At 37.7% G+C, this 15,826-nt stretch overlaps 2 protein-coding genes across 2 annotated transcripts; one reads left to right on the top strand and one right to left on the bottom strand.

Moving 5' to 3' along the window:
* Nucleotides 1-3,913: 3,913 nt before the first annotated feature.
* On the bottom strand, nucleotides 3,914-7,375 carry LOC110385585 (uncharacterized). Its single transcript, XM_021349360.3, has 4 exons — nucleotides 7,201-7,375; nucleotides 6,209-6,382; nucleotides 4,399-4,567; nucleotides 3,914-4,105 (listed from the first exon to the last, which is right to left on the bottom strand). The coding sequence occupies exons 1-4, from the start codon at nucleotides 7,285-7,287 to the stop codon at nucleotides 3,996-3,998; spliced, it is 540 nt and encodes a 179-aa protein (XP_021205035.1). The 5' UTR covers nucleotides 7,288-7,375; the 3' UTR covers nucleotides 3,914-3,995.
* A 3,619-nt stretch (nucleotides 7,376-10,994) lies between these two features.
* LOC101740547 (uncharacterized) lies at nucleotides 10,995-11,729 on the top strand. The gene has a single exon (XM_021349301.2). The coding sequence runs from the start codon at nucleotides 10,995-10,997 to the stop codon at nucleotides 11,727-11,729; it is 735 nt and encodes a 244-aa protein (XP_021204976.2).
* Nucleotides 11,730-15,826: the final 4,097 nt, after the last annotated feature.

Genomic DNA, 15,826 nt, shown 5'->3' on the forward strand with positions numbered 1-15,826 from the left:
TTCATTCATAGTATTTATTGTCAAACTGTTGTTCTTGACGTCTGTTGTCAAATTGAGAATAGATTAAATATTGTTTTTCTTTGTTAATATTTTTTGTAGTGTATTCTTGGCGAAATTTGTGATTATAGAAGTATAAAATACAATCATAATAGTGTACAAACTTACAATTCCAATTGATTATAGGCGAATTTCGACTACTGCGGGACCTCTAGTATTAGATTTTAATGTAATTTTACAGGCATTTATTTGATAATACTAAGGGTGTATTTATTGCAGTGCTAACAAAATCGATAAATGCAAGCACGCTATGTAAATTTGATCTCAACATTAATAAAGTTATTATAACTTTCCAACGAATATTATACGGGAGTATTATTTATTTTTCTGATTAGTGAACCCCTGCTAAACTTTAAATTATCTTTAGGAGATTTGTAGTTGTATTTTTATCTCTGTTTATACTGATTGTATTCGTAGCGTTATTGTCTTATTGTGCTATTGTTTTATATTATATTAATTGAAATTTAATGCAGTATTTTTTATTGTACTAAGGGGGCGTTTGAGATCATGACCCGTTGTTAAGACTATTGGAGAAAACAGACATTAAAATTTAGGGGAAATGCGATTAATTCGATTGATTTTTTTTATATGTGTTATTACTTCTAGGTGATTTTTTTTCTAGGTAAACCGCCTTTCATTATTTTTTATTTTTTTATTTGTAAGTTTGTACTTCCCTTTTTCTGACCAGTAACTACTTTTTGAGTTACCCTTAATAATGCATATTAACTAAATTTTACATTAGGAAGTCAATTTTCTTTTTGATTAAAATTTGTATTAAATTTATAGTTTTCGATTTTATCTTCATATATTGCTTTGATATATCGTTTAGTTTGTGCATACGTTTTCATTATTCCTGTCAATCTATCGGTTTTTTAATAATTTTTTGAGATAAAAACCGATCACTTAAATTTTTTGAAAGATTTTTTTTAGACATTTATTATTGATGCACTAATGTTAATGGGTTAATAATATTTTGACTTATAGAAATATATTTTTTTTTATAAAAAAATAATTTAATTTTCTGTATTCTAAACGGCAACTTCATAGATACAGACAGACAGACCTTATATTATTTTTGACGTTTCGAATACTTTACAGATTCACGGACACTCACAACTAATAGATAAAATAAATTACCTAAGATTTTATTTTCATGTATGGTACTCCGACCCAACTGATTTTGTTGACGTAATTTCCGCGATTAATAAAGTACATATAGTTTATAATGTTTATATGGATTCGTATTGATGGTCTTTATCGTTGTTAGTTGAATGTTAGCAAGCCCAACGCCCCTTTTATTGCATGCTAGTTTGTAACATTATTATTTATATATATGTCGTGGATAACGACTTTTAGTAATATTAAGACGGTGGTTTTGATTATTATTTTAAATGATGAAATGTTGTTTTGATAAATATCACAAAATGAAGGGTAGACTCCGTAACGCCACAGTATAAAATGGCGGTACGTGGACAGAGTCGTAGCATTCGTGTCAGACAGTCATTCCGTCCGTCTCAGTCAGCAGTCAGTCAGTCAGTCAGTCGGTCTGTCGGTATGTGCAACGAAACTGTCGGTTTATCCTGTCATTGTGAAAGTTGTGTGTGTTGAGTTTCAATAATTATTATTCAAAAGGTTTTATTGACTTTTTATAAACTGAGTTCAATCAAATACGAGTGATGACGGAACCTACCGCTCAGCCATCCCTGGCGCCGCCTACGACATATATATATGTCGGAGAAGGCCACAATTATTAACACCCTCGTCAGACATCGTAGGGGCGAAGACGGTGATCGAGCTCAGAGAAATATTGAGTACACGTTTGTTGTCTTAGAACAACTTAGAAATAGTCTCTTGACGTTAGCAAATGAAAACGAATGACAGTTCTTAGGACGGAAGCACCGCTCTTCAAGAAGGCTGGTTGGTAAGTGTGATGGCGTCTACGCGCCTCCATCGGCTAGGCTCTGTCGTAGCACGAAGTTAGCCGGGTTCAAATACCGCAATAGTGCTGCCATGTCTCAGGAATCGTGCTGCGTTTCGTTTAGCTACCAAACTAATGACCCTCCGACATATATATTTATTGTACATATAACTAGTTAGCAAGACAGGCGAGACTGGTCCTAACTGTAAAAAAATAAACTTAGAACTCCATTGCAAGCCACGGAATCGAATTGTAAATCGAAACCAGGGATTCGCAAATTATTTCGGGCAAGAGACCTCTTTTCCAAAACGTACCTGAGTACTTCAAACCCCTATAGTCTTTATACTATATACTTACTATATACTTACACTATATAGTACTTTAAAATCCGGCCGCTGGTATTTGAGTCGACTATTATCAAAGCCGGCAATGTGACTTTTGGACAATTATTGGTAAATCAGAAAAACGAATTATTGACTTTGTATTCCATTGGCAGTCACAAAACTCTTCTGAACGACATCTTAGATAAATAACAGGTTAAGTATTAACCTTTATTTAATGCAGGTTTTGAACCGTATTCTTTGAAGGAGACGATTATATTCAAATCAATCTGTATTGACATATCAATAACATTTTTTTTTCCAAATGCACAGATTGCCACCTTTGATAATAGACGACTTATTTGTCCTACTGATACAAAATACTTATGAATCTAACGACTGCGCAGTTGGTTAAGTTGTCGTGTGTCATTATCCCTGATGTTTTTTTTTTATGATTGAAAGATTACTGGTGGCCCGGAGGCCTTTCCAGCTTCACCAGGACAGGTGGGCGAGCAAAGGCTCAGCCAGGAGGGGTGGGATTTGCTAACAACTGCCCGAGCGCCTCCGAAGGAGACCTAACAACTCAAGAGCAATTGCTTCGCGAATGAATCTACTGCCGGATCGGAATCGCGACCCACTGAGAAGATCCGGCGAGAAACTCAGCGGGCTGATGCATGGGTTAGGTTGCACGTCGACCTCTTTGTCGAGTTCGACAAGTACGGTTACCGGGGTTCCTTAGCCTGCTCCTAGTGTTAGAGCTGAAGGTATCTAATGCAAGAGTTATTGGATCTGATGGATCCGTAAGGACGTGTCTAGGGCGACGACGGTGACTTGCTCCTGCGTGATCAGGATTCGGGGAGTAATCAGCGGCGGCAACGATAAGGCGATTATCATGACGCATAGCCTTATCGAAGTAACGTTCCGACACTGACTTCATGTGTTTGCTGATCGATTCGAGGCCCAAGTCGTCGTGTAGGTCGACGTTCCTCACGAACCACGGAGCCCCGACGGCTAACCTGCAAAAGCGGGATTGTAGGGACTGGAGGGTGTCTATGTGTGTGCGGGCCGCGTGAGCGAACACCACACTCGCGTAAGTCATGACGGGCTTTATGCAAGTTTTGTAAAGTGTCACCTTGTTCCGAAGGGACATTTTACTCCGCTTACAGATCATGGGATAGAGTCTGCCGAGAATAAATGCGGCACGGTCACGGACTGTTTTTATATGCGGGCGGAATGTCATGGATGCATCCAGGGTGACTCCCAGGTACTTGACCTTCCTGGCCCAGGGTATAGGTTGGCCGAAGAGGGTGATCGGGGGTGTGATATTTCTCCTCCTAACGCGGGAGGAAATAAGCGGTGAGTTTCCCCTTTGAAATAACACTGCTGTGCTTTTCGCTGGGTTGATATCTATGCGCCATTTTTGGAACCACTGTCCTAGGGCTCCCTGATGTAAAACATTAAGAGATGCAAACACAAAGGATCTTCAAAGTCGGTCCAATCTGTCCAATAGAGTCGCAATTCCTTATCTTTTGATTCAGAGCCGAGCAGCGATTAAAATATCCATCGTTATGCACTTTCTTACACTCGTATTTCCACATTTAGCAAATAAAACCATAAATACAATGCTTTAGTTTTCTTTTCAATATCTCATTACAAACCACGTTTATAATTTTATATCGGTACCACACCTAATTAATACTCTAGCATACTTCAATCTCTCCTGTGTTATTGACGAATCTCAGAGTGACGTTTTGATCTTTTATTTTCTTTATTGCGCTTCTAACTAGGACCAAGAAGTAGCAATGTGTAACTGTAACAAATAAACATAAATTATAATTTTCGGCTTTTTAAATTTTAATTGTCAATAGGTGTGCAATAATTGCAACGCTATTCATACATGCTAATGTAATCTAAGCTAAGCTAAGCTCTCTAAATTGGTAGGCGGCGGCTTGGCTCTGCCCCTGGCGTTACTGAAGTCCATGGGCGACGGTAACCACTCACCATCAGGTGGGCCATATGCTCGTCTGCCTACAAGGACAATAAAAATAAAATAAAAAGTTTACATTACATTACATATATTATATAAAAAAATTATATACTTACAAATATACAAGAAGCTACTAATTACAACAGCTATTCTTGTTGTTTGAAGTTCGACATTGTTGGTACGGGCGCTTAATAGCAATGAAGACATGAGTACCGACAAGACGATGATGATTGAAACTAGAATAATTAGGTAATAATAATAAACTTCCATCAACGTATGCTTTTTCTGAAAAAAAAAAAAAAAAAACATTTATTATAAATGACATTGATGTATATGACCCGATCCTGCGGAAAGAATGGAAAGCAGTCGACGTCGTCCAAAACACGTCATCTCGGATCCTCCCGATCCACTAAGGGTGCTTCTAGGTACTTCAAGCACCGGTCACCGTTCTCGTCGAACCCGTCGCTTGCGACGAAGGGCTCGTCGAGTAAATTAACTCTCAGACACAGCCCACTGAGTTTCTCGCCGGATCTTCTCAGTGGGTCGCGTTTCCGATCCGGTGGTAGATTCTGCGAAGCACGACTCTTGCTAGGGTTCGTGTTAGCATCGTCGTCAGGTTTGAGCCCCGTGAGCTCACCTACTAGTTAAGGTTCCGCTGGAATAGCTTCTCTAGGCTTAGGCTTAGGTAGAAAAAAAAAAGTATATGACATTTTACGAAACCTTATTGATAGACTTACTTACTGAAAGAGTAGCACGCAAAAAGATAAAACTTGACACTAACTCACTTCGAGACATGAGGTATTAATGGATCGTTCCATCCTTCGTGGTCACAGACCACTAAAGGGTTATTAGTCTACATTTGAATACTGTGCTAACTACCGTAATTTTTTTATTTTATCTATACTAATGTATAAATCTACAGTGGTTTTTACGGATGTTCCGTTATAACTACTGAACCATGCATCCTTGAAACTTGGTATCCATGTAGAAAATACATGTACTTAATGGATAGGCTAATATTTATATGAGTGTTGGACTCTCTACACCAGTTACGGGGGCGTTAATGATGAGAATCTATGTGGGGGTGAGCAATAATAATGTTAATTTTAAATACCCAGCGAAGCGGACCGGTACAGCTAGTAATTTATAACTTTAAGAATGAAATAGACGATCATTGATGGACGATATAGTGTTAAGATTCGACACGTCGATAAAAATAATGTAATGAAAAAAAAAGCCAGATTAAATCGTAGAAGTAGTTCTGATTGTGTCTCGCTTAAGCCGCAGATATCGCGTGTTAAGTGTTCGGGCCATACATATTTGTGACATTTTTATTACTTTCAAAAGCAGACGAGCGTCGTCGTCGTGGCCTAAAGGATAAGACGTCCGGTGCATTTGTTGTTGCGATGCACCGGTGTTCGAATCCCGCAGGTGGGTACCAATTTTTCGAATGAAATACGTACTTAACAAATGTTCACGATTGACTTCCACGGTGAAGGAATAACATTGTGTAATAAAAATCAAACCCGCAAAATTATAATTTGCGTAATCACTGGTGGTAGGACCTCTTGTGAGTCCGCACGGGTAGGTACCACCGCCCCGCCTATTTCTGCCGTGAAGCAGTAATGCGTTTCGGTTTGAAGGGTGGGGTAGCCGTTGTAACTATACTGAGTCCTTAGAACTTATATCTCAAGGTGGGTGGTGCATTTACGTTGTGGATGTCTATGGGCTTCAGTAACCACTCAACACCAGGTGGGCTGTGAGCTCGTCCACCGATCTAAGCAATAAAAAAAAAGCGTCTTAGCTGTTACCGTCGTTCAAAGATTATAAATAACGCAATGGTTCCAGTTAAACTACTGCCTACCACTAATCACGACAAATAATAGTATTCGCTTATTTGATCAGTTAAAAACAAATTTAAATTACCTTATGAGCGGCGATCAAAAATATCACAGTGAAAATGAAGTCGACGCATAACAACGTCAGTAAAATAAGCGGTAAAGTGATAAGTATTAAATGAAAACCAATGAACATCGCCAGCCCTACAAACAGCAGGTACAGCACCGTTATCGTGAAATATACTTCCACTACGATTGCGAGCTGAAAGAAAAAGGGGCAGATTTAATTGTGACTCTTCCTTTGTTTATAGTTGGGTTGGGACGACATCGACCATAGGCGGATCTTGTCAGAGTTGAACTGATTAAAACGTGTAGCTTAACAACCATCGTCCAAACTTCGGATGATCCAGTGTTCACTTCTACTGGTAGTAGGACCTCTTGTGAGTCCGCACGGGTAGGTACCACCACCCCGCCTATTAGCTATATACAGCCCTATAAGCAGTAATGTGTTTCGGTTGGGGTAGCCGTTGTAACTATACTGAGACTTTAGAACATATCTCGAGCTGGGTGACGCATTTACGTTGTAGATGTCTATGGGCTCCAGTAACTACTTAACATCAGGTAGCCTGTGAGCTCGTCCACCCATTTAAGGTATAAAAAAAAACACTTGTTCGCACACTGGTCCTGGTTTTCATTCCGGAATGGTTTTTTTAGCTGATAAAGCGATTGCCGTGCTGACCGTAAAGACATTATCTCTGTTCCCTCCATTAAAAGGTAAACTTGCGCATTCACAACAATCTGTGATAATTTTTAGCTTTGAATATAGGATAGATCCATTTAATTTCTACACGTCTAAGCAGACATGCGTATCAAATCGAATTTCGACTCCAAGTCTCAGCGTATGTTCAAACTTACACGTTCGTGATATCTGTCTATAGATTCCCGTATATTTATAATATCGAATGTATATAAATATATACAGTCAGGCAGATTTTCTGTTTGCGTGTAGCAATTTTGAACAGCTGTCGAACGCTCTTATTTCCAGTCCAGTTTTTGATGAGATAAATAAAAGGCACTCACCAATTTGAAATAACCCCAAGCAAGCAAACCTCTTCTGAGGGGTAAACAAAAGCAGCATCTTCGCAGCACAGGTAATTCGAATCTCATTTTTATAATAAACAATAACAATGATGAAATGTATTTCGTTGTAGCAACTACAAACAACAGATTGCCTTATATTTAATTTTGTAATTACATTTTACGAGATAACTACAACTAGTTAATACTCGTGGCATACATCACAGATTTAACAGGTATTTATGAGAGGCTACTTGGGTCACTTTGTAAGGAAGGATGGTACAGTGGATGGTAATTTGTGGAATTAAGCCAGTCCGGGTAGGTTAAATAGTGAATTTTTACCGTGAACCTTCATTATTTCTACCGTGAAGCAGTAATGCATTTCCGTTTGAAGGGCGGGGCAGCCGTTGTACTGTAAAACTGAGACTTACATAAGTCAAGGTGGGTATCAGCATGTTGATATCTATGTGCTCTGGTGACCGTTTAACACTAGGTATACCGTGAGCTCGTTCATAGGATAAAGTAATAAAAAGAAACACAGGGAGGTCCATTTCGATGAAAATTTGCGGAAATCTTCAAATTGGCCTAGTGAATGACCCTAGAACGGCGGGATCGATGTAATGTGCTCTCCGTCAACTCTGTCCCGCCGTCTCAATAGCCCTGACTGGGCGCCGGCTCGGTCCGGGGTACGGCGCCGGTTGTGAGCGGCAGGAGTTTTTAGTGAGGTTCAACTCCCACATACCGCGCGGGTGGGGATCCGGCGATTTTCTCCTGTGGAAAAAAAAAGTGGATGACCCTGTTTTGTAGCGATTGGATCAAAGTTAAATCAAAGAGGCAGAGCGGCCGTTAAAGCTGGTAAAGGTTGACTGGTAAGCAAAAATTACGGTCATTCCAGTGATATAACTACTTCATTTAATAGTATTCTGAAATGCTGAGCAGTGATTTAGTAATAACGGCAACATGTATCAACGGATATGTCTCGGAGATTTTCCGTGAGCTTCGCCTACACGTCCGGTAAAACTAGCATAGCCATTCAAGATTTAATAGGAAGGCAAAAAAAAAAAACTTTTTATATTTAAAGTTAGATTATTGTAATGTACTTCTTTTTTTATTTATTGCATAGATGGGTGGACGAGCTCACGGCCCACCTGGTGTTAAGTGGTTACTGGAGCCCATAGACATCTACAACGTAAATGCCGCCACCCACCTTGAGATAAGAGTTCTAAGGTCTCAGTATAGTTACAACGGCTGCCCCACCCTTCAAACCGAAACGCATTACTGCTTCACGGCAGAAATAGGCAGGGTGATGGTACCTACCCGTGCGGACTCACAAGAGGTCTCACCACCAGTAAAATGTACTTAATGTTTTGTGGCATAAAATTACAAACAAACGCGACAACCAGCATTACTAATATCGACTCGATATTAAATTACGCGATATCACAATTTGCAACACAATGATACCAATGCCGACAATATCGTACCGAATGAAAACACATTATCTATGAAACGTAGCTAGCTAAAAAACAAACATACACATATATATGTCGTGGATAACGACTTTTAGTTGTCGTGGATAACGACTTTTAGTAATATTAAGACGGTGGTTTTGATTATTATTTTAAATGATGAAATGTTGTTTTGATAAATATCACAAAATGAAGGGTAGACTCCGTAACGCCACAGTATAAAATGGCGGTACGTGGACAGAGTCGTGGCATTCCGTGTCAGACAGTCATTCCGTCCGTCTCAGTCAGTGAGTTTCTGGCAGTAAGTCAGTCAGTCAGTCAGTCGGTCTGTCGGTATGTGCAACGAAACTGTCGGCTTATCCTGTCATTGTGAAAGTTGTGTGTGTTGAGTTTCAATAATTATTATTCAAAAGGTTTTATTGACTTTTTATAAACTGAGTTCAACCGAATACGAGTGATGACGGAACCTACCGCTCAGCCATCCCTGACGTGCGCCGACATATATATATTTTTTTGTAAATTGAACCATTTATTTACACATTTTCTTTATCGTATCACTCTTCTCAGAGCGGTCGTGGTCGTCAGTCAGTATCATTGCTGTGGGCAGATGTTATGTGCCTCACGCCACTTCTCTTGGTTTGTGGTGAGCCTGCTACACTTACATATACTTTTTTACTTTTTACTGGTGGTAGGACCTCTTGTGAGTCCACGCGGGTAGGTACCACCGCCCTGGCTTATTTCTGCCGTGAAGCAGTAATGCGTTTCGGTCTGAAGGGTAGGGCAGCCGTTGTAACTATACTGAGATCTTAGAACTTATATCTCAAGGTGGGTGGCGCATTTACGTTGTAGATGTCTACGGGCTCCAGTAACCACTTAACACCAGGTGGGCTGTGAGCTCGTTAATCCATCTAAGCAATAAAAAAAAAACTATACATTACATAATTTTTACACATACACATACATAATCTTGTACTTAGTACTCCAGAGCAAAAGACGATAAAGTTAAGACAGTTTAAAAGGGCCCGTATAGGCTTACTGAATAAAAGACATACATTTTGATTTCCAGTTATTTTTCATGAAACCTACATAATATATGAACATAATAAAGGGGATGGCCCATTTTAGGCCCAAAGCGGACAATAGATTATAGAAAAAATACTTAGTGCATTAATTTTGTCATAAATAAATATGCATTTACTTTCTTGCAAATAAGCGCCACTATAGTTTACAATAAGTAGTTTAAAAAAAGTAACTCTATTGAAAAAACAAGGATTTTTATTTTTGCGGGAAAAATATTGCCAACTTCAAATCCATTTACGTATGAAGTAAATATTTTGAGTATATAAATAAAACATATAAATAAATCATTTTAAGTATTATCATTAATCAAACGATTTTAATGGATTTTATGCACATAAAATAACATCGAAGACATACCCATTGGACTTTAACTTGTAACTATACTTGAGACCTTAGAACTTATATCTCAAGGTGGGTGGCGCATTTACGTTGTAGATGTATGTGGGCTCGAGTAACCACTTAGCAACACCAGGGTGGCTGTGAGCTCGCCCACCCATCTAAGCAATAAAAAAAACTTTACTAGTATTGTTATTTAAATATGTACAACTAAAACAAAAACATAAAAAATAATGTGTACTCGTAAAAAAAAGATTAAGATATAAATCAATTATCGGTTATTTAAAAAAATAATCGATATATGAATTTCATGTAATTATTTTTCTTTATACTGACAACACTGAATTCAATCTGACTGACACTTCGCTTGCTGCTTGTGGTGTTGTGCTTGCGTACAAAATGGATGTGTTTTGATTTTTCTTCGATTTATTGTACTTTTATCAATAACGTTTCATACTACGACTAAAAAAACATTGTGTGAATTGTGGTTTTACCCTGACCGAGATTTAAAACCGTGTATATGCTCTCCGACATTCCGTTTCCGGTGCTGGTCTCGTAAACATCATAGTATGGTTGCTCCGCAAATAACCACAAAATTAAATATAAAGAACCTAATTTTTCACAATCACATCGTTTCTAAGTGTTAAACTAAGTGACACAGAGTGTTGGAAGTCATCTTCGCGGTCTAAATACTGGAATTCACATCATTTTGAGAAGAAAACCGAAGTAATTTTGAGGTTGGAATTTGATCTCAAGAAATTCATTCGATTACAATGTTGGCACTATTGATCTGTCAAACAAAGTGACGTGACAACTGACATTGACGGCTACCAGTAAAGTTTAGTGCTGCCACTGTGAATATCCTAATCCCTACCAATTACTACTAAATTACGTTCTATCATACGCAGAAAAATGGATGAACAATTTCAACTTCTTTTTGAAAAAATGAAAATCGAAATGCAGAACCAAGCCGTTTCTATATCCAATACAATAATGGATAGAATAGACGAAAAACTAAAACTCGTCTTAGAGGAAAACAAAAAGTTAATATTTAAAGTTGAAAACTTGGAAAAGAAGATAGAGTTTTTAGAAAGAGACAAGAAAGGCAACAACATTATAATATATGGTTTGAAAGAAGGGGAAAAATCTACAAGAGAACTTATAGAAAATGCGAAAAATAAATTCCAAAAGGAATTAAATTTAGTCTTAGAGGATTACGATATAAATAAAATCTACCGCATTGGAAAACCAAACAAAGGCGACAAACCGAGACCTGTACTTTTGTCCTTCACTTGTGGATGGAAAAAGAACGAAGTTTTGAAAAATAGAAAAAAATCTAAGGAACTATTTGTCGCGGAGGACTTCTCTAAAGAAATTCTAGAAAAGAGGAAGGCATTATTACCACAACTGATAGAAGAACGAAACAAAGGGAATATCGCCTACTTAAAATTCGATAAACTCGTAGTCAAGGAAGGTACAAAACCCAAGGAAAATAGAAAAAGGGAACTTTCAGTTTCTCCGCTAACTAATGTACAGCCAAAGAAACAACAAACTGCCTCCTTTTCGAGGAACAACCGAGCGAATGCATTTGACTTGATGAGGAATCGGTCCAACTCCCTTACAACCTACCTAACAGATAAAAAATAGCAATCAGTTATCGGCGAACGGAAACTAAAACAAACACTGAACCAAAAAAACAAATTAACAAATATAAAACACTCTCCCCCAAGCCGACTGGTCCTCGTGGGGGAAAATGACCAAGACCCTCTAAAGATGGATAAAAATACCTCAAACCACTCAGATATGAATGTCATAGATACGGAAAAGAGAAGAGAAATAAAGGCAAAACATATTCACATAGCAACCATCAACTGTCGATCACTAAGAACATCAGAAAAACTTAAAGAATTTGAACTGGCAGTAAAAGAAATAAAATGGGATATTATTGGGATTAGTGAAATGAGACGGTTTGGTGAGGGCATACAAGATCGAGGAAACTACATATTGCACTATATAGGCGAGACGCCTGGACTATATGGAGTTGGATTCATGGTCAGGAAAAATCTTGCAGACAATATAGAAGAGCTCAGAGGAATCTCAGAACGTATTGCAATCCTTAATATCAAACTATCTATAAAAGGAAAAAATGAAGAATGGTCGATTATTCAGGCATATTCTCCAACTGAATCGGACAAAAAGGAAGATGTAATAAAAATAGAAAACTTCTATAATGATCTTCAAAATACTATGGAAAGCGCTCACAAAAATAAAATTGTCATGGGCGACTTCAATGGTCAGATAGGAACACAGAAAAATGGAGAAGAATACATCATAGGAAGATATGGATTTGGCTTCAGAAGTAAAAACGGCACAAGATTAGTAAACTTTGCAACTGAAAACAAATTAAGCATTCTGAATAGCTTTTATAAAAAAAAACCGCAGAAAAAATGGACGTGGATCTCGCCTAGTGGGCTTTATAAGAACGAAATCGACTACATTTTATCTAACAATCAAAAACTTTTCCAAAACATAACTATAATAAACAATCTGAATTTCAACACAGACCATAGAATGGTTCGGGTAACACTGACAGGAAGACGTCCCAAGAAACTAAGAAAATTTCACAATAAGTGTACCACTATTGAATATACAGGCAATACAGATTTACTTCTTGAAAACCTCCAAACATCATTAAAGAAAGACAGACATGGGAAAAAAGAACTTACATCAACTGAAGAAAAATACAACGGACTAATCAACCAACTAAAAACTGTAACAAGAAAAACCAACACAAACAATAAGAAAGAAATATCACTCATAACTAAACATTTGCTGCAAGAACGTAAAGAACTTATACAACAGAAGAAAAGTAAAGAAATCCGCCAAAAAATTACAGAAATAAGCAAAAAGATAAGTGAACAACTTAGAAAAGAAAGGAAAACAAAAAGACTATCTACAATAGAAAAATTTATAGAAAGAACAGGAGGAATAAAAAAGGCAAGGAAGGAACTAAACCACAAGAAAGAGTGGATACCAAGGATGAAGAAGAAGGATGGTATAACGACAGGTAACAGACTCGATATACTAAAGATTGCTACGGATTATTACCGCCATTTGTACACAAGCCAAAGATTTGAACAAACTCAAAAAGAATACAACATACCAACAGATGCAGAGCAGACACCGAAAATACTAACTATTGAAACAATGCAAGCAATTAAAACACAAAAACTTGATAAAGCACCTGGAGCAGATCTCATCACAAACGAGCTTCTAAAAACTACATTACCAGTGATTGCTCCAAAGCTTACGGATATATTTAATGAAATACTTAACACGGAAAACATCCCCGATGATTGGACTAAATCAACAATTATATTGCTCCATAAAAAAGGCGACAAAGGAGACATAGGAAATTATAGGCCTATTAGCCTGATGTCGAATATTTACAAGGTTTTTTCAAAAATTATACTTTCTAGAATTACAAATACCCTTGAAGAAAATCAGCCCAAAGAACAAGCTGGATTCCGTAGACATTTTTCAACTATAGATCACATTCACGCTTTGAGGCAGATACTACAAAAATTTAAAGAATATAACAAAACTTACTACCTGGGGTTCATTGACTTTAACAAAGCATTCGACACATTAGAACACAGTTTTATTTGGAACGCACTTGAAGCACAAGGCGTCGAAACAAAATACATTAGAATACTTAAAAATATTTACACAAAAAGCACTGCTCGAGTGAAGCTAGAATCGACAGGAGACGAATTCCCTATTAAAAGAGGTGTACGCCAAGGAGACCCTATATCACCAAAATTATTTTCAGCCGTCCTTGAAATGATATTTAGGAACCTAAAATGGACAAAGGGACTAAATATAAATGGTGAAAATCTAAGTCATCTTCGCTTTGCAGACGACATTATTTTGTTTTCGGATTGCCCAAAAACTCTGGAAAGCATGTTGCAACAGCTATCGAATGAAAGTATTAAAGCAGGCCTGTCAATGAACTTAACAAAAACTAAAATAATGTCAAATTCTACAAATATAGAAATAAAAATAAATGACGAGGTAATAGAATATGTACAAGAATATATATATCTTGGACAACTTATATCTCAAGAAGACTGCATGCAAAAGGAAATAGAAAGAAGAATTGCTAATACCTGGAAACGGTTCTGGTCGCTAAGCGAAGTAATGAAAAATAAAGACATGCCTATAAAACAAAAGAGAAAAGTATTTAATATGTGTATTCTTCCATGCTTACTGTACGGGTGTCAAACTTGGGCGTTGACAGAAGAACTATCAAACAAATTAAAAATTTGTCAAAACGGAATAGAGAGAAGTACAATAGGCGTAAAAAGAAAAGACCGAATAAAACTAAAAGACATAAAGAGCAAGACAAACTTTAAGAACGCATACACAACTTACAAACAGCTAAAATGGCGATGGTCTGGACATATGATCAGAGAGAAAAAGGAGAAATGGACCAGTTTAATAACTGAATGGTATCCACGAGATGGTAAAAGGAATAGAGGTAGACAGACTAAAAGATGGGAGGACGACATTATAAAAATAGCTGGTACTACATGGACGCGTACAGCAAAGGACAGGACACAGTGGAAATCTTTAGAGGAGGCCTTTGTCGAAGGACAAGCTGCGATACCACAACCACCGTTTGCCGATATTTAATTTAATTCCATAAGGAACTTAGTATTTAAGTTTTGGCATGTTTAAGTAATTTAATATAGTTTGTAAAAATAAGAACAGCAATAAAGGCTTTTATTTATTTTATTTATTATTTATATGCTCTCCTTTGCTATTTTTAGATGATACTAATTGTGTATGAAGATGAAGAAAATATATATATTTAAAGAATTAAGTGTGTTTTTATACCCTATTGGATAAAAATACATTAGGAACATCTTAAACATTAAGAAAAGAAAAGTTCTTGAAGTATCTCACAATCCGACACTTATTTATATAGAAAATTAACCTCAAAACGAGTTTTTATTTTTATCATATTTTTTATAATAGTGGCGTCAATTTCAATATATTTTTTAGATATCCAATACATTTAAGAATTTGAATCAGTACATTTTTATAGTAATATTTGATGTCCATTTTTTTTTTTTTTTTTTTTTATGATTGAAGGATTACTGGTGGCCCGGAGGCCTTTCCAGTTTCACCAGGACAGGTGGGCGAGCAAAGGCTCAGCCAGGAGGGGTGGGATTTGCTAACAGCTGCCCGAGCGCCTCCGAAGGAGACCTAACAACTCAAGAGTAGCTGCTTCGCGCATGAATCTACTACCGGATCGGAAACGCGACCCGCTGAGAAGATCCGGCGAGAAACTCAGCGAGCTGATTCATGGGTTGCACGGCGAACTCTTTGTCGAGTTCGACGAGTACGGTTACCGAGGTCCCTAAGCCTGCTCCTAGAGCTAAAGACGTCTAGTGCAAAGGTTATTGGATCTGATGGATCCGTAAGGACGTGTCTAGGGCGTCGACGGTGACTGGCTCCTGCATGATCAGGATTCGGGGAGTAGTCAGCGGCGGCTACGATAAGGCGATTATCATGACGCATAGCCTTATCGAAGTACCGTTCCGACGCTGACTTCATGTATTTCTGTATAGATTCGAGGCCCAGGTCGTCGTGTAGGTCAACGTTCCTCACGAACCACGGAGCTCCGACGGCTAACCTGCAAAAGCGGGATTGTAGAGATTGAAGGGTGTCTATGTGTG

This window comes from Bombyx mori, chromosome 18, assembly GCF_030269925.1.
Source record: "Bombyx mori chromosome 18, ASM3026992v2".
Classification (NCBI taxonomy): Eukaryota; Metazoa; Arthropoda; class Insecta; order Lepidoptera; family Bombycidae; genus Bombyx; species Bombyx mori.